Here is an 18845-nt window from a genome sequence, read left to right as displayed (position 1 = left end):
GTACTGTGTTTCAAAGACTCTTTCCCACTTTTTATGGGCATATGATTTATTGTAATTAGTTCAAGTAAAGAAAAATAAAACGTTTTGGAGCCTTTAACCCTTAGACTAAGTTTGGATATATTGAATGGTAGTATTGGGGAAAATGGTAGTGTTTGGGAATAATTATTTGTCATCTCTTTAAGCAGGCAATTATGGAAGATTTGATGCTATGATATCATAAGATATTTGTTTTGAGTTGATATACTTCATAAGTATACAATTCCCCTGCAGTATGATTCATTAGATCATAAATAAAGTGTATACCTGCATTGTACCAATTGTTTATAAAATTGTCTCGTTACCTATGTTAAACATATAATTAAGCCAAATACATTGGTTTAACATGTCATATGAGTTTAATGTCTTAAATTGTTTTTGTAAATATGATCCCCATGCAGAGATTACATCTCTCCAAAAAAGATTTCTTATGTAAGGTTTTAGGTGTTTTTCCATATATTCAGGATCAGCTTTAAAGTCTATCAGTTAGGTACACAATTTTCAATAATGCTTTCCATTTGCAGCTACTGGAATACAGGCTTTATCCATGATATTGTATCTCATAAATGGGGGTGATGGACACTAATTCCTCCATATGAGGATAGCAAATGGTTTCTTTTAATTTTATCAGGTTTGTCTTTCCATATAAATCTGAAGCAGGCTTTATCTATTATCTCATCTGGGTGATGGAATTGAGGAAAATAAATGGTTTATTTTAGAGAGTAATAGGGATTTCAAACTAACATTTCTACCGATTGGGGTAAGTGTACTTATTGACCATAACTTCATTTCATTCTCTATGTTTTTTACCATATTATCGTAATTCAATTTCACCATTTTGTCAAGGTCAATATCACACATCATACCCAGTAGCTTAAACTTACTTTGAGTCCAATCTAAGTGAGTCGACCGCCTTCGTGGTGTAGTGGTTAGAGCGTCCGCCCAGAGAGCGGAAGGTCGCGGGTTCGATCCCCGACCGTGTCATACCAAAAGACGTTAAAATATGGTACTTGTTGGTCCCTGCCTGGTGCTCGGCATTAATGGGTACAACAAGGACTGGTCAGGTCGGAGTCAGTATAATGTGTCTGAGTGGGGTATTCAGGCATCACTGCGGCATGGTATCTCAGTGGGCTAGCACTATAAAACCAGCTTCAGTCTGGGCTAGTACAAGCAGCCGCACATACACATACACACGCATGCACGTCGTCATATGAGCGAAATATTCTCAAGCACGACGCTAAACCCACTTTCACCTCACCTCTAAGTTATTCATTCTGATGTTATTCAATGTTATTACCTATACGGGCTAGGATACACAGGTGATTATTTTTGTGATAATCGCACATGTGCTTTTTAGTGGTTTTCAGCGTTGATTGGTCAGCTAAGCAGAGAAGAAATATGATTGGTTGACAGAACTACTTTTCATGATCCAAGTTCATTGACAACTGTTACCGTTTCATTGGTAATTAGAACGTGCTGTACTCACACATTCCGAGATTTAAAAAAGAAAAGATAAAGGTTAAAGAATATGAATACTCTTTTTATTAGACATTATTATTTTGCAATAAAATTGCATTATAAATAGTAGTTTTTATAAAATAAACAACCTATAAGAAACTCAAAACAATCGTTTGTAAAAAAACATGGCCGCCATTAGGCTAACCCCGATCAACCACAATGATCTAGTTAAAGTTGTCGGTGACCTAATAGGAAGACTGATAAGAATTTTACAGCCCTTGAATTCCAACAACCTGTTTGTTGTTTAAACTGAATTCGGGGAAATAGAAGCAGCAAGATACTGACTAAAGGCGTTACCTTAAAGTGTAACAAGTGAGTCGATCTGCCACGGCGTCCATGCCATCAGCTTCTTTCTTATCGGAATCAGTGCTAAATGAATTTTTTATCCGTGCATTTCTAATCAGTACGAAAGGTTTGTCCCAGTATCCGATGCAGAGATTGACACATTTCATTGACTCGGATTCCGACTAGAGTTATCCTTCTTGGAACTGCTGTACTTTCTTGGGACCAATGACGTGACTGTAACACGCCTTCCACAGAACAAAATGTTGTTTAATCTTCCAACCTGTTGGGTTTCTTGACACAATTTTTTTCTAGATGTATTCGTGGAATGGTTGGCTTTTAGATTTCCCAAGTTTTAACCGACGACTTTCCCAAAACTTGACAGGTTTTTGCCAAAGTGTGTTTATTAACAAATGTTAATATATTATTCCATAAACACTTTTTTGTTGTATTTTAAAGCGATTTTACGAGGTTCTATTTTCCATAGCGTAGTTATGTTATTACCACTGGACAAGTTAGGTTTAATACGTGCATGAATACGAATCAGCTGTTTGCGGCCACAAGTCCTGTCTCCAGGTGTTTTTAATTTCGTGGTTCTTCTTTTTGAATTACATTATGGGTAATAAATAGAATAACTAACGAGGTACGAGTGATTACGGGAAATGTGCCCTCGTTAAAATAATGTGCAGTGCCTCAGCACTGTGAACATTGTTTCAACTCGGGCATATTTCCCGTAATCACTCGTACCTCGTTGGTTATTCTCTAAATATCAAACAAATATCACCTCCTCTAGGGGGAAAGGCATGTTCAGCATGGAGGTTCAGGGGTGTTCGGAGGCGTCATTTTCTGTCTGTGAAAAACGTGAAACATGAAACTTTTCCTCAACTAGAAGACTTGTTCCTGAGGAACGCACCTACTCTAGCCACCTGACTAATGCAGTGGAAAATTTAAATCTGGATTTCAAAAACAGAAATATGTTTTCAAAATGTATGTTTTGTAGACTGTCTGCATCAATACGTCTGATTCCACTGCTGCCGTCACCAATGTTGATGAATTTGGGCCCATGTCAGTCTTTCGTTTAAATGACGTTGTGTCAACGGCACGCCAACTACTGGTCGTTGCGCATGTAACTCGCTGATTGAAGGCGATTTCGGATGCATGCACCCGTTGATTGTCGTACCTCGTTGGCTAGACGTGCTCCTCTCATCGTCCTGTGACGTCTCGATGACGTCACCAGATGACGATCCTTGTTGCATGGGGCCTACCTGACCTGGGTCGATACCCAACTTCACCAGCCTGTTGCACCCGTTGTCGACGACGCCGAATTGTGCTTTCATGGCGATGTCCCTTACACTCTATCTCGCATGAAATAGCCCCATGGCTTCTTGGCGTTGGTTTTCATTAAATCCTGGCTGACGCTCCATTGTCAGCTGCATTTATCACTGTTCACTTTCTTGCAACAGTGATGTCAGTGTGCAACATCCACCCTTTTATGCTCCACAGGACGTAAGCAATTGTCGTCGTGCAACATCCGGGTTGTCAACACGTCTCAACTATCGTCCAACCATTGACCGGATTTGGTTGTTAACATAGAGTTAACATTTTCTCATTGTTTGACATCAAGCTTGACTTTTGGCACCAGCAAATCTTCATTAAAAATTTACAAAAAGATAACATGCTAAACTTTTTTGGTTCAGTATATGTGTGTTATTCTAAATAAACGCTCATTGAATATACAGTCATCTGGCAAATTCCGTTGACTTTTACGACGTCATTACATGTGTAATTTATACTATCTATGCTCGTTTGAATGCTCGTTTAAGATAGCCTCGCGTTCTGGTGTCGTATATTGCAGCGTTATCGTGATAGTATATCTTATATCATCTCGGGTGTACACTCAAAACATCGCTGCAGTCACCTGATCTACTGTCATATGTATGTCGCAATGTATTGTTTATAATACTCGGAGCTGTAACACCCCTACATAAGACGCTATCAACCTGTACATCCGACTCGGTAATTTCTCATTCATCAGCACAAAGACATTAGTGTCACGAGTCTTTTTCTTTTGGTCTGAACGATGCCGATATTCCAGACATGCGCAGTGCTTCTAGACGACAAGAAGGAAGTGTACCGGAAGGGGGAGACAGTGACGGGATCGTTAGTGTTGGACGTCACAGAGGATGTCACAGTGAAGGGGGTCCGAGTTTACCTGTATGGGGAGACGCTGGTCAAGTGGGACGAGTTGTCACCTGGGAGTCTTGGAGGGACCAAGGATTACATCGCCAAAGAAAAATACTTCGGATTAGTTTATACAGTATTTGGCAAGACACGTATGTAAACACATTCCATAATATTTAGGAATGCCGACAAAATGTTTGCAAATATGAAATAGAATTATCGTTTTTATTCCTTCTGGCCTAATTTCCGAATATTGCGCAGAATTACCGGACGCGCGGAATTGCCGGACTCGCTTGTAGTATTTATAGTTGAAGAGTTCTCCTGAATGCGTCTAATCTGTCATAGGCCATTAGATTCTATAAGGGGCCGTTCATAATGATGATTGAAATTTTGTTCTGTATACGTACGGGGGTCATCCTTTTTTACACATGAACTAGGGGGGAGGGTCATTGATTTTGAAGATGACATGCAGGGAGGTCACTTACTTTATACATAAGTGTTAGGGGTGGGGCGGGTGGGGGTCATTCACATTGTACATGCTTCTCCATAAAAATATAAAAATCATCATCACCGCCCGCCACAGATTATAAACGCTCCCTAATGATAGTATTTCAGTGAATATCAGGCTTCAAATGGAAACAGTATTTCTCATATGAAATAGGTCAACAGGGGTTTGCTTTGTAAACTGATAGCATACACTTCAACCAGAACGTGCACAATGTGATGTGCGTTGCGGTGAATCAAAATCTCTTACGTCTCTTGATGGCGCATTTTTGCAAGGTTTCATATCACCATCTATTTCCGTTTTGGCGTTGGATAATATCAAAGTATGGTTTAGTTTATAGTTTTAAAAGACTACAATTATAATCAGATGAACCGTTGAGTGTTGAAATGCTTTTTAAGTTAATTCATTCACAATAAATTACAGTTATGGCGAACTCAAAAGGACCAGTTACCTAGTTGTCATAACCTATACGCTTTTCTACGGTGATATACCGCATGTGGTCCAGTCAGACAAAGAAAACAAGAGAAAAAATCCCCGTCTGTTCGTTATATCCGTCTGTTCGTTACAAACCTGAATTAATGTATACTACCCATCAAAAGTTTAGACTCACTTAAAGCACTCACTATAATATGTGGTTACATCGAAGATGAATTTCTCCACTAACTTAGGGGAGCCAACTGCAAACCTTATTCAGATGAATTACATGAGGATCATGCATTAAATTGCTGAAAAGCATGTGCAAATATCGTGCATTTGAACAGCTGCGTTTTTGTGTGACGTTTTGTTAAGAATTCACCAATTTTTACTGAGTTTCATCATTTATTGAAGTCATGACAATAATCTTTTCAACTTTGCGAATTTATTTTACAATACATCAGTTCATGTGTAAACAGTACCTTAAACAGTATGGAATATTTTGCAAAATCTAGTTTCGAACAGTTGACTGAAGTAAGTGGCTACATTTATACTAGTGAGTTTAAACTTTTGATGGGTAGTATATTTCAAAAACTGTTCGTGAAACTAACTGATGTTTTCATATAGTCATAAGATTAAGATCTGCAATCAGTCACAAGGTCCCGATCCTCAAAGTGTTTGTAATGTTACGAGCTATTGTAACTGTTTAGTTTGTCATAGGCTTACGAATGACGTACGAACGCTTTGTGGATCGCGCCCCAGTAGCCCCTGCGTGTTGTAAGAGTCAACTGAAGTTGCTTCTATGCTCATTGCCATCCGACGTCGGTGATCATTTCATATCCTATCAACATCTGATTCAACTGACCCTGAGATGAGCCTTACCAGCCTGACTGTGCCAGAATCACCCGAACCCTCTCTGCTGCATTTTCATCTTAATCTGTATAAACATAATAACAAATAAAATATATAGATAATACTGACTTCGGCCTTAGATAAGCCTAACTTCCTCGTTTGTCATGCACGCCACCACTGGTTCACCCGTTGATCACACGCCGCCGTGATCAGTCTAGATTGTCGCTGACCATGGCGTTAAACAATACTCACTTTCTCATTGCTTTTTCTTTCAATATTAACAACAACAATATCTCACATCTGTCTCCTAGTAGACGCCACTGGACCAAACCACACCCTGACAGCGGGACGCCACAATTACAGGTACAAGCTCAAACTCCCAAATAAAGACCTTCCGTCCTCCTTCGAAGGAGAGTTTGGCGCCATCAGATTCTGGGTCAAGGTTGAGGTGGACAGGCCGACCTCCAACTTAAACCAGTGTTGGTACCGCGGTTTCACCATACTGGACAATATCAACGTCAACGACTCACAGTATAAGGTAACAGTATATCGGTAGTCAGCATGATATAACTTTGTACCTTTCGAGGTTTACACTTTGTACGTTTAGTGGTTTACACTTTGTACCTTTCGCGGTTAACACTTTGTACCTTTCGCGGTTTACACTTTGTATCTTAAGTGTTAGGTGTACCAGCCGTAGCAATGACACACCACTGAATACAATTCTCTGGCAAGTAAGGATTTTAGCGTTGAGTAAGTGACCCCATAGACGAAGATTTGTTCTCCAAAGCAGAGACCATGTGTGAAGCCCATTTTGCTGTTCCGCTTCATGATATGGCTGGAATACTGGCACAATAATCTGTGGTATAACGTTACGTCTGTTGTTTCTGTCTTGCATGTGGGGCCATTTTAACATTCAACACTCAACTAAAATGTTATGTTCTTGATGACAGGCATCGGTACGACGTCAGGCAAAGAAACAGGTTTCTAAGGCTCTTGGTTTAGGAGATGCTGGTTCTCTGACCTTGACTGCTGCCACTGACAGGGGAGCTTATTGCGCAGGAGAAAAGGTCGCACTTAAAGGTACACTATGTTGCAACTCTGAAAGACACGTCTAATCTGAAGCATATTTGCGGGCTGTTGTAAGCTCGAGTTATAAAATCAAACCTGGGTTTCAGTTGTGGTGCAGAACGAGTCAACGAAGAACATGGGGAAACTGAAGGCTCAGTTGGAGCAGAAAGTTGTCTACACAGCCAATGATGAGACGAAGACTCGGCAGAACGTTATCAGGATCCTGGAGGGAACTCCAGTCATGAAGGTTGGTCATACTGAAAGTGATTGTTAGTGTGTTAGGTTATCATATCAAGGACTCGAGTAGGAAAACACGTCCTCAGTGACGCGATTCATATTTGTTCCCCACGTTGGCAACAACCTTGACAACGGACATATTGCTGAGTATCAAGTATATATCAGGTATCTCGTGTATCAGGTATCTCGTGTATCAGTAGTATCAGGACTCATGTATCAGGTATCTCGTGTATCAGTAGCATCAGGACTCATGTATCAGGTATCTCGTGTATCAGTAGTATCAGGACTCATGTATCAGGTATCTCGTGTATCAGTAGTATCAGGACTCATGTATCAGGTATCTCGTGTATCAGTAGTATCAGGACTCATGTATCAGGTATCTCGTGTATCAGGTATCTCGTGTATCAGTAGTATCAGGACTCATGTATCAGGTATCTCGTGTATCAGGTAACTCGTGTATCAGTAGTATCAGGACTCATGTATCAGGTATCTCGTGTATCAGGTATCTCGTGTATCAGTAGTATCAGGACTCATGTATCAGGTATCTCGTGTATCAGGTATCTCGTGTATCAGTAGTATCAGGACTCATGTATCAGGTATCTCGTGTATCAGTAGTATCAGGACTCATGTATCAGGTATCTCGGGTATCGCATATCAGTAGTATCAGGACTCATGTATCAGGTATCTCGTGTATCAGTAGTATCAGGACTCATGTATCAGGTATCTCGTGTATCAGTTGTATCAGGACTCATGTATCAGGTATTTCGTGTATCAGTAGTATCAGGACTCATGTATCAGGTATTTCGTGTATCAGTAGTATCATGACTCATGTATCAGGTATCTCGTGTACCATTAGTATCAGGACTCATGTATCAGGTATCTCGTGTATCAGTAGTATCAGGACTCATGTATCAGGTATCTCGTGTATCATTAGTATCAGGACTCATGTATCAGGTATCTCGTGTACCAGTAGTATCATGACTCATGTATCAGGTATCTCGTGTATCAGTAGTATCAGGACTCATGTATCAGGTATCTCGTGTATCAGATATTTCGTGTATCAGTAGTATCAGGACTCATGTATCAGGTATCTCGTGTACCAGGTATCTAGTGTACCAGTAGTATCATGACTCATGTATCAGGTATCTCGTGTACCAATAGTATCAGGACTCATGTATCATGTATCTCGTGTATCAGTAGTATCAGGACTCATGTATCAGGTATATCATGTATCAGTAGTATCATGACTCATGTATCAGGTATCTCGTGTATCAGTAGTATCAGGACTCATGTATCAGGTATCTCGCGTATCAGGTATCTCGTGTATCAGTAGTATCAGGACTCATATATCAGGTATCTCGTGTATCAGTAGTATCAGGACTCATGTATCAGGTATCTCGTGTATCAGCAGTATCATGACTCATGTATCAGGTATCTCAATTGTCAGTGTATCAGGTATCTCGGGTATCAGTAGTATCAGGACTCATGTATCAGGTATCTCGTGTATCAGTAGTATCAGGACTCATGTATCAGGTATCTCGTGTATCAGTAGTATCAGGACTCATGTATCAGGTATCTCGTGTATCAGTACCCTCGTATCTCGTGTATCAGTAGTATCAGGACTCATGTATCAGGTATCTCGTGTATCAGGTAACTCGTGTATCAGTAGTATCAGGACTCATGTATCAGGTATCTCGTGTATCAGGTATCTCGTGTATCAGTAGTATCAGGACTCATGTATCAGGTATCTCGTGTATCAGGTATCTCGTGTATCAGTAGTATCAGGACTCATGTATCAGGTATCTCGGGTATCAGTAGTATCAGGACTCATGTATCAGGTATCTCGTGTATCAGTAGTATCAGGACTCATGTATCAGGTATCTCGTGTATCAGTAGTATCAGGACTCATGTATCAGGTATCTCGTGTATCAGTAGTATCAGGACTCATGTATCAGGTATTTCGTGTATCAGTAGTATCAGGACACATGTATCAGGTATTTCGTGTATCGGTAGTATCATGACTCATGTATCAGGTATCTCGTGTACCATTAGTATCAGGACTCATGTATCAGGTATCTCGTGTATCAGTAGTATCAGGACTCATGTATCAGGTATCTCGTGTATCAGTAGTATCAGGACTCATGTATCAGGTATCTCGTGTACCAGTAGTATCATGACTCATGTATCAGATATTTCGTGTATCAGTAGTATCAGGACTCATGTATCAGGTATCTCGTGTACCAGGTATCTAGTGTACCAGTAGTATCATGACTCATGTATCAGGTATCTCGTGTACCAATAGTATCAGGACTCATGTATCATGTATCTCGTGTATCAGTAGTATCAGGACTCATGTATCAGGTATCTCATGTATCAGTAGTATCATGACTCATGTATCAGGTATCTCGTGTATCAGTAGTATCAGGACTCATGTATCAGGTATCTCGCGTATCAGGTATCTCGTGTATCAGTAGTATCAGGACTCATATATCAGGTATCTCGTGTATCAGTAGTATCAGGACTCATGTATCAGGTATCTCGTGTATCAGCAGTATCATGACTCATGTATCAGGTATCTCGTGTACCAGTAGTATCATGACTCATATATCAGGTATCTCGTGTATCAGGTATCTCGTGTATCAGTAGTATCAGGACTCATGTATCACGTATCTCGTGTATCAGTAGTATCATGACTCATGTTTCAGGTATCTCGTGTATCAGGTATCTCGTGTATCAGTAGTATCAGGACTCATGTATCAGGTATCCCGTGTATCAGTAGTATCAGGACTCATGTATCAGGGTGAATCAAGGAATGGAAACCAGGCCAAGCAGAACATTAATCTTCTGCAGGAAACAAGGAATAGAGACCCTATCGCTTCAGTTCAACACTTATGTGTTAAAATGTTAGGATTGCCTCATGCCAATAACGACCATCCTAGGACGGAAACCAAAATCTTTCCACGTGTTTACAAGTCGCAAGTCGGGTAGAACATTGAACAGCTTCAGGATACAATAGACGCCATTATGGAACACATCACTTCAACAATCGGGGTATTACTGCGTAGGACGTTTGGCCATACACAAACATGCATGAAGAGCTAGTCATTCTTATCACCTGGTGTCATTTCAAGTGACCATTTCATATGTTTCACCTCTATTGTGGCCTTTGTGGAATCAGTATCAGCAAATGATGGAGAAGTCTAAAGACGTTAAAATTCAAAACCTTAACATGCTTTCCTGTTGTCCAGGGAGAGGAGCGGGTGTGGAACAACCAACTGCTGGACGTAGACGTCATTCCACCGTCGACGAAGACCAGTTCCTGTGAAATCATCGCCGTCAGCTACTACATCAAGGTAGGTCACTGCCCTCAGGTCACGTTGTCGACATTTCTGTGTATTTTCATACTACAAAATAAATCAATAATATTTGCCATGAAGGACCATCAGTTCGGTGATATGTTTTCTGACAGATCTCAATTCGCCCTTGCCTCGTGGTAACATTAGAAAACATAGCGTCATGAAAAGAGACTACAAATACAAGGAAAGGTGGGTGAGGGACCCAATTCCCTAACCACAACAATTTATGGTGCCACGGTGCTGTGTACTGGTTTGCGGCCTGTGTTAGGTTCGAATCCCAGATTTCCGAGACTAATATTCTTCGTGCGTCAGTACCATTTCTCTTTGGTTCCACCAATGTGGTTAACGTCTAACACCTCAGTGTCCTCAGTATTACTTTCCAAATTCGAACAACCTGAAACCGAAACCTTTCACCCATGAACACTTATGAATGCCTTTGAGATAGTGGTCAAATGTAAGTTACATATTATTGGGGATTACACATTCTCAATACAGAACAAATTCCAGTGCTTCTGGGGAATAACTTCCATCCAGGATTAGAATCTAAACTCTCGGAGAGAGAGGTATCTAATCACAAGCACAAAATCAAATGTAACCCACTTTACTGAGAATGTGGAACCCCAAGAATAACATGTTTCATTTTCCACCTTTTCCCAATAAGACAGTAAATGCATTTAGTTTATCAACCAGGTACTGGTTGAGGTGCCTTTGGGATATAACCATGAGACCATCCTTCCCATCACTATCGGCACCATACCGTTCGGCCACACCCCTGCTGCTGGGCGAACGAGTGGTGGAGCTACAGCAGGTGCCACCACAGGTAATGTCTCCCATACCCACGAGAATACACTAAGAAAAGCTGCCTCAGCTCTTGGGTTGAAAATATATTTTATCATCGTCTTTTCAGTAACGTGCAATATGTTCATGTCCCAGTTCGTCGGAAGACAAAGAAACACACAGTTTTAGATCCACGTCTTTTAAGTGTCGTGCAATAGCGACTAATGCTAGTGTCCCAAGTCGTCAGAAGACACAAAGTTCTAGATCCGTGTCTTTAAGTGTCGTGCAAAAGCGACTAATGCTAGTGTCCCAAGTCGTCAGAAGACACAAAGTCTTAGATCCGTGTCTTTAAGTGCCGTGCAATAGCGACTAATGCTAGTGTCCAAAGTCGTCAGAAGACACAAAGTTCTAGATCCGTGTCTTTAAGTGTCGTGCAATAGCGACTAATGCTAGTGTCCCAAGTCGTCAGAAGACACAAAGTTTTAGATCCGTGTCTTGTAATTGTCATGCAATAGCGACTAATGCTAGTGTCCCAAGTCGTCAGAAGACACACAGTTTTAGATCCGTGTCTTTAAGTGTCGTGCAATAGCGACTAATGCTAGTGTCAGAAGACACAAAGTTTTAGACCCGTGTCTTTAAGTGTTTTGCAATAGCGACTAATGCTAGTGTCCCAAGTCGTCAAAGTCATAAAGTTCTAGATCCGTGTCTTTAAGTGTCGTGCAATAGCGACTAATGCTAGCGACTGTCTTGTAATTGTCATGCAATAGCGACTAATGCTAGTGTCCCAAGTCGTCAGAATACAATGCTAGCGACTGTCTTGTAATTGTCATGCAATAGCGACTAATGCTAGTGTCCCAAGTCGTCAGAAGACACACAGTTTTAGATCCGTGTCTTTAAGTGTCGTGCAATAGCGACTAATGCTAGTGTCAGAAGACACAAAGTTTTAGACCCGTGTCTTTAAGTGTTTTGCAATAGCGACTAATGCTAGTGTCCCAAGTCGTCAAAGACATAAAGTTCTAGATCCGTGTCTTTAAGTGCCGTGCAATAGCGACTAATGCTAGTGTCCAAAGTCGTCAGAAGACACAAAGTTCTAGATCCATGTCTTTAAGTGTCGTGCAATAGCGACTAATGCTAGTGTCCCATGTCGTCAGAAGACACAAAGTTTTAGATCCGTGTCTTGTAATTGTCATGCAATAGCGACTAATGCTAGTGTCCCAAGTCGTCAGAAGACACACAGTTTTAGATCCGTGTCTTGTAAGTGCCGTGCAATAGCGACTAATGCTAGTGTCCAAAGTCGTCAGAAGACACAAAGTTCTAGATCCGTGTCTTTAAGTGTCGTGCAATAGCGACTAATGCTAGTGTCCCAAGTCGTCAGAAGACACAAAGTTTTAGATCCGTGTCTTGTAATTGTCATGCAATAGCGACTAATGCTAGTGTCCCAAGTTGTCAGAAGACACACAGTTTTAGATCCGTGTCTTTAAGTGTCGTGCAATAGCGACTAATGCTAGTGTCAGAAGACACAAAGTTTTAGACCCGTGTCTTTCAGTGTTTTGCAATAGCGACTAATGCTAGTGTCCCAAGTCGTCAAAGTCATAAAGTTCTAGATCCGTGTCTTTAAGTGTCGTGCAATAGCGACTAATGCTAGCGACTGTCTTGTAATTGTCATGCAATAGCGACTAATGCTAGTGTCCCAAGTCGTCAGAAGACAATGCTAGCGACTGTCTTGTAATTGTCATGCAATAGCGACTAATGCTAGTGTCCCAAGTCGTCAGAAGACACACAGTTTTAGATCCGTGTCTTTAAGTGTCGTGCAATAGCGACTAATGCTAGTGTCAGAAGACACAAAGTTTTAGACCCGCGTCTTTAAGTGTTTTGCAATAGCGACTAATGCTAGTGTCCCAAGTCGTCAAAGACATAAAGTTCTAGATCCGTGTCTTTAAGTGCCGTGCAATAGCGACTAATGCTAGTGTCCAAAGTCGTCAGAAGACACAAAGTTCTAGATCCATGTCTTTAAGTGTCGTGCAATAGCGACTAATGCTAGTGTCCCATGTCGTCAGAAGACACAAAGTTTTAGATCCATGTCTTGTAATTGTCATGCAATAGCGACTAATGCTAGTGTCCCAAGTCGTCAGAAGACACACAGTTTTAGATCCGTGTCTTTAAGTGTCGTGCAATAGCGACTAATGCTAGTGTCAGAAGACACAAAGTTTTAGACCCGTGTCTTTAAGTGTTTTGCAATAGCGACTAATGCTAGTGTCCCAAGTCGTCAAAGTCATAAAGTTCTAGATCCGTGTCTTTAAGTGTCATGCAATAGCGACTAATGCTAGTGTCCCAAGTCGTCAGAAGACACAACGTTTTAGATCCGTCTCTTGTAAGTGTCGTGCAATAGCGACTAATGCTAGTGTCCCAAGTCGTCAGAAGACACACAGTTTTAGATCCATGTCTTGTAAGTGTCGTGCAATAGCGACTAATGCTAGTGTCCCAAGTCGTCAAAGTCATAAAGTTCTAGATCCATGTCTTTAAGTGTCGTGCAATAGCGACTGATGCTAGTGTCCCAAGTCGTCAGAAGACACACAGTTTTAGACCCGTGTCTTTAAGTGTTTTGCAATAGCGACTAATGCTAGTGTCCCAAGTCGTCAAAGACATAAAGTTTTAGATCCATGTCTTGTAAGTGTCGTGCAATAGCGGCTAATGCTAGTGTCCCAAGTCGTCAGAAGACACAAATTTTAGATCCGTGTCTTGCAAGTGTCGTGCAATAGCGACTAATGCTAGTGTCCCAAGTCGTCAAAGTCATAAAGTTTTAGATCCATGTCTTGTAAGTGTCATGCAAAAGCGACTAATGCTAGTGTCCCAAGTCGTCAAAGTCATAAAGTTCCAGATCCGTGTCTTTAAGTGTCGTGCAATAGCGACTAATGCTAGTGTTCCAAGTCGTCAGAAGACACACAGTTTTAGATCCGTGTCTTGTAAGTGTCGTGCAATAGCTACTAATGCTAGTGTCCCAAGTCGTCAGAAGACACACAGTTTTAGATCCGTGTCTTGTAAGTGTCGTGCAATAGCGACTAATGCTAGTGTCCCCAGTCGTCAAAGACATAAAGTTCTAGATCTGTGTCTTTAAGTGCCGTGCAATAGCTACTAATGCTAGTGTCCAAAGTCGTCAGAAGACACAAAGTTCTAGATCCGTGTCTTTAAGTGTTTTGCAATAGCGACTAATGCTAGTGTCCCAAGTCGTCAGAAGACACAAAGTTTTAGATCCGTGTCTTGTAATTGTCATGCAATAGCGACTAATGCTAGTGTCCCAAGTCGTCAGAAGACACACAGTTTTAGATCCGTGTCTTTAAGTGTCGTGCAATAGCGACTAATGCTAGTGTCAGAAGACACAAAGTTTTAGACCCGTGTCTTTAAGTGTTTTGCAATAGCGACTAATGCTAGTGTCCCAAGTCGTCAAAGTCATAAAGTTCTAGATCCGTGTCTTTAAGTGTCGTGCAATAGCGACTAATGCTAGTGTCCCCAGTCGTCAGAAGACACAACGTTTTAGATCCGTCTCTTGTAAGTGTCGTGCAATAGCGACTAATGCTAGTGTCCCAAGTCGTCAGAAGACACACAGTTTTAGATCCATGTCTTGTAAGTGTCGTGCAATAGCGACTAATGCTAGTGTCCCAAGTCGTCAAAGTCATAAAGTTTTAGATCCGTGTCTTTAAGTGTCGTGCAATAGCGACTAATGCTAGTGTCCCAAGTCGTCAGAAGACACACAGTTTTAGACCCGTGTCTTTAAGTGTTTTGAAATAGCGACTAATGCTAGTGTCCCAAGTCGTCAGAAGACATAAAGTTTTAGATCCATGTCTTGTAAGTGTCATGCAATAGCGGCTAATGCTAGTGTCCCAAGTCGTCAGAAGACACAAAGTTTTAGATCCATGTCTTTAAGTGTTTTGCAATAGCGACTAATGCTAGTGTCCCAAGTCGTCAGAAGACACAAAGTTTTAGATCCGTGTCTTGTAAGTGTCGTGCAATAGCGACTAATGCTAGTGTCCCAAGTCGTCAAAGACATAAAGTTTTAGATCCATGTCTTGTAAGTGTCATGCAAAAGCGACTAATGCTAGTGTCCCAAGTCGTCAAAGACATAAAGTTCTAGATCCGTGTCTTTAAGTGTCGTGCAATAGCGACTAATGCTAGTGTCCCAAGTCGTCAAAGTCATAAAGTTCTAGATCCGTGTCTTTAAGTGTCGTGCAATAGCGACTAATGCTAGTGTCCCAAGTCGTCAGAAGACACACAGTTTTAGATCCGTGTCTTGTAAGTGTCGTGCAATAGCTACTAATGCTAGTGTCCCAAGTCGTCAGAAGACACACAGTTTTAGATCCGTGTCTTGTAAGTGTCGTGCAATAGCGACTGATGCTAGTGTCCCAAGTCGTCAAAGTCATAAAGTTCTAGATCCGTCTCTTTAAGTGTCGTGCAATAGCGACTAATGCTAGTGTCCAAAGTCGTCAGAAGACACACAGTTTTAGATCCGTGTCTTGTAAGTGTCGTGCAATAGCGACTAATGCTAGTGTCCCAAGTCGTCAGAAGACACACAGTTTTAGACCCGTGTCTTTAAGTGTCGTGCAATAGCGACTAATGCTAGTGTCCCAAGTCGTCAAAGACATTAAGTTTTAGATCCATGTCTTGTAAGTGTCGTGCAATAGCAGCTAATGCTTGGCTAGTGTCCCAAGTCGTCAGAAGACACAAAGTTTTAGATCCATGTCTTTAAGTGTTTTGCAATAGCGACTAATGTTAGTGTCCCAAGTCGTCAGAAGACACACAGTTTTAGATCCGTGTCTTGTAAGTGTCGTGCAATAGCGACTGATGCTAGTGTCCCAAGTCGTCAAAGTCATAAAGTTCTAGATCCGTGTCTTTAAGTGTCGTGCAATAGCGACTAATGCTAGTGTCCCAAGTCGTCAGAAGACACACAGTTTTAGATCCGTGTCTTGTAAGTGTCGTGCAATAGCGACTAATGCTAGTGTCCCAAGTCGTCAGAAGACACACAGTTTTAGACCCGTGTCTTTAAGTGTTTTGCAATAGCGACTAATGCTAGTGTCCCAAGTCGTCAAAGACATAAAGTTTTAGATCCATGTCTTGTAAGTGTCGTGCAATAGCAGCTAATGCTAGGCTAGTGTCCCAAGTCGTCAGAAGACACAAAGTTTTAGATCCATGTCTTTAAGTGTTTTGCAATAGCGACTAATGCTAGTGTCCCAAGTCGTCAGAAGACACAAAGTTTTAGATCCGTGTCTTGTAAGTGTCGTGCTATAGCGACTAATGCTAGTGTCCCAAGTCGTCAAAGTCATAAAGTTTTAGATCCATGTCTTGTAAGTGTCGTGCAAAAGCGACTAATGCTAGTGTCCCAAGTCGTCAGAAGACACACAGTTTTAGATCCGTGTCTTGTAAGTGTCGTGCAATAGCGACTGATGCTAGTGTCCCAAGTCGTCAAAGTCATAAAGTTCTAGATCCGTGTCTTTAAGTGTCGTGCAATAGCGACTAATGCTAGTGTCCCAAGTCGTCAGAAGACACACAGTTTTAGATCCGTGTCTTGTAAGTGTCGTGCAATAGCGACTAATGCTAGTGTCCCAAGTCGTCAGAAGACACACAGTTTTAGACCCGTGTCTTTAAGTGTTTTGCAATAGCGACTAATGCTAGTGTCCCAAATCGTCAAAGACATAAAGTTTTAGATCCATGTCTTGTAAGTGTCGTGCAATAGCAGCTAATGCTAGGCTAGTGTCCCAAGTCGTCAGAAGACACAAAGTTTTAGATCCGTGTCTTGTAAGTGTCGTGCAATAGCGACTAATGCTAGTGTCCCAAGTCGTCAAAGTCATAAAGTTTTAGATCCATGTCTTGTAAGTGTCATGCAAAAGCGACTAATGCTAGTGTCCCAAGTCGTCAAAGACATAAAGTTTTAGATCCATGTCTTGTAAGTGTCGTGCAATAGCGACTAATGCTAGTGTCCCAAGTCGTCAAAGACATAAAGTTTTAGATCCATGTCTTGTAAGTGTCGTGCAAAAGCGGCTAATGCTAGGCTAGTGTCCCAAGTCGCCAGTCCCGGTTTATCCCTGTTCCTAGTCGTGTCAGCTCGGGTGTTTCTTCGACTGCGACTGAACTGTTAAAGGCACTATATGACACCACACTTCTCTAACAATACATTATGCGTTTCTCTCAGTAATGCTAACTATCAGCCGTCGGGAAAGCTACCATATAATTTACTCCCAAAATAATTACGTATTTAGACTACAATTTTAAAATGAAATGTTCGAATGAATTAATGTAGCGTTTCATTAAATCGCCCTCTACCAACTGCCGAACATTATTTCAAGCGAGCCCCATAGAGTTATGCCCCTTAGAGCGCACTTTAAGTATATCTTACAACCGACCTGTGATTGAAATTAGTGCAACACCGCGTGAGATAGATTTCCATGTTGGGGGCGCGGTGGGCGAGCTGGCTAAGGCGCCAGGCTAGTGATCCAGCGAAGTTGAGATGTCGGGATCGAGCTCACCTGTGACCGGGTGAAAAAACCTTTGAGTCAACTTTGTGTGCAGACTCTTTCCGTGTTGTCACAACCCCTAGTGTACAGTACACAACCCTGTGCACTTAAAAGAACCCACGAATCCATTGGTATATGACCAGATGGTGGCCACATGAATACGTGCAAACACCTAGTTGCTGGTACAGCAACGTGCAGTGAACTTGGACAAAGTACTGTGACTATGTGTCCCAGTCCACCCAGCTGTGAATGGGTACCTCGTTAGGATGAGAAAACCACAATAACTAGTGCCTAGTGGCTGCAAGAGTTGTATACTCCCCAGGGAGTTGAGATTGATAATACAATGTGCCGTTGAGATTGACATCCAATGATCGAGGGAAATAAATACCAGCGCCTTGAGCATGCACTATATAATATATTATATTATTATGGAGCAATCGTTCACATTCCATATATGGCAAGTGTTCTCTGTTTAGAAGATGCTCGCCTCGAAGTTTCAATTATCAATTTCAGGCAAGTTGTAAGAGATAATGTCTTATATTGCATCAATAGGAAGCTATTGTGAGGGCATGTGCTCCACTATATATAACACAGGCCAAAGTATTGTTGAAAATATGTGCCTTTAATGTCGGAAAACCTTCTGGTTTGAGCGTGTATGAGTGAGTGGGGCAAAGGAAATGGGCTTCACAATTTGTATCCATGCGGTGTATCCAACCACAAAACGTTGAATCTAAAATGTTCAGCGAAAATGACATTGACACTGATTAACATGTACCATCTAGTAGGTCTTCATTGTGGATCCTTTCAGGGATTGATGCCTCCAGTGACATAACCTACACCAAATGCAACCGGGGATTTCATGTCTGCCGGAGATCATACGGCAATTTTGTGAATTTCAATTACATCCCCATGTGTGCCAACGTTGTGAACTACACATTTCCCCCTTCCCCGAGCCCTGCTGGTGGAGCTGGAGGGGCACGCCCTGCTGCAGCTGTTGCTTCAAGACCAAGCCCTGCTGCAGCTGTTGCTTCAAGACCAAGCCCTGCTGCAGCTGTTGCTTCAAGACCAAGCCCTGCTGCAGCTGTTGCTTCAAGACCAAGCCCTGCTGCTACTGTT

General features: G+C 41.6%; 1 protein-coding gene across 1 annotated transcript; it reads left to right on the top strand.

Moving 5' to 3' along the window:
• Positions 1-3820: 3820 nt before the first annotated feature.
• Positions 3821-18818, top strand: LOC124285672 (arrestin domain-containing protein 3-like; the record flags this gene model as incomplete). Its single annotated transcript, XM_046721945.1, has 7 exons — positions 3821-4169; positions 6100-6326; positions 6739-6868; positions 6964-7103; positions 10342-10446; positions 11140-11269; positions 18538-18818. Coding segments are annotated over exons 1-7 (1266 nt in total), but the record flags the coding sequence as incomplete, so codon positions are not given.
• Between the last annotated feature and the right edge of the window lie 27 nt (positions 18819-18845).

This window comes from Haliotis rubra, unplaced genomic scaffold, assembly GCF_003918875.1.
Source record: "Haliotis rubra isolate DU_JTF1 unplaced genomic scaffold, ASM391887v1 Scf366, whole genome shotgun sequence".
Classification (NCBI taxonomy): Eukaryota; Metazoa; Mollusca; class Gastropoda; order Lepetellida; family Haliotidae; genus Haliotis; species Haliotis rubra.
Note: the sequence above shows the minus strand (reverse complement) of the source record. Positions and strands in the feature narration are given on the sequence as shown.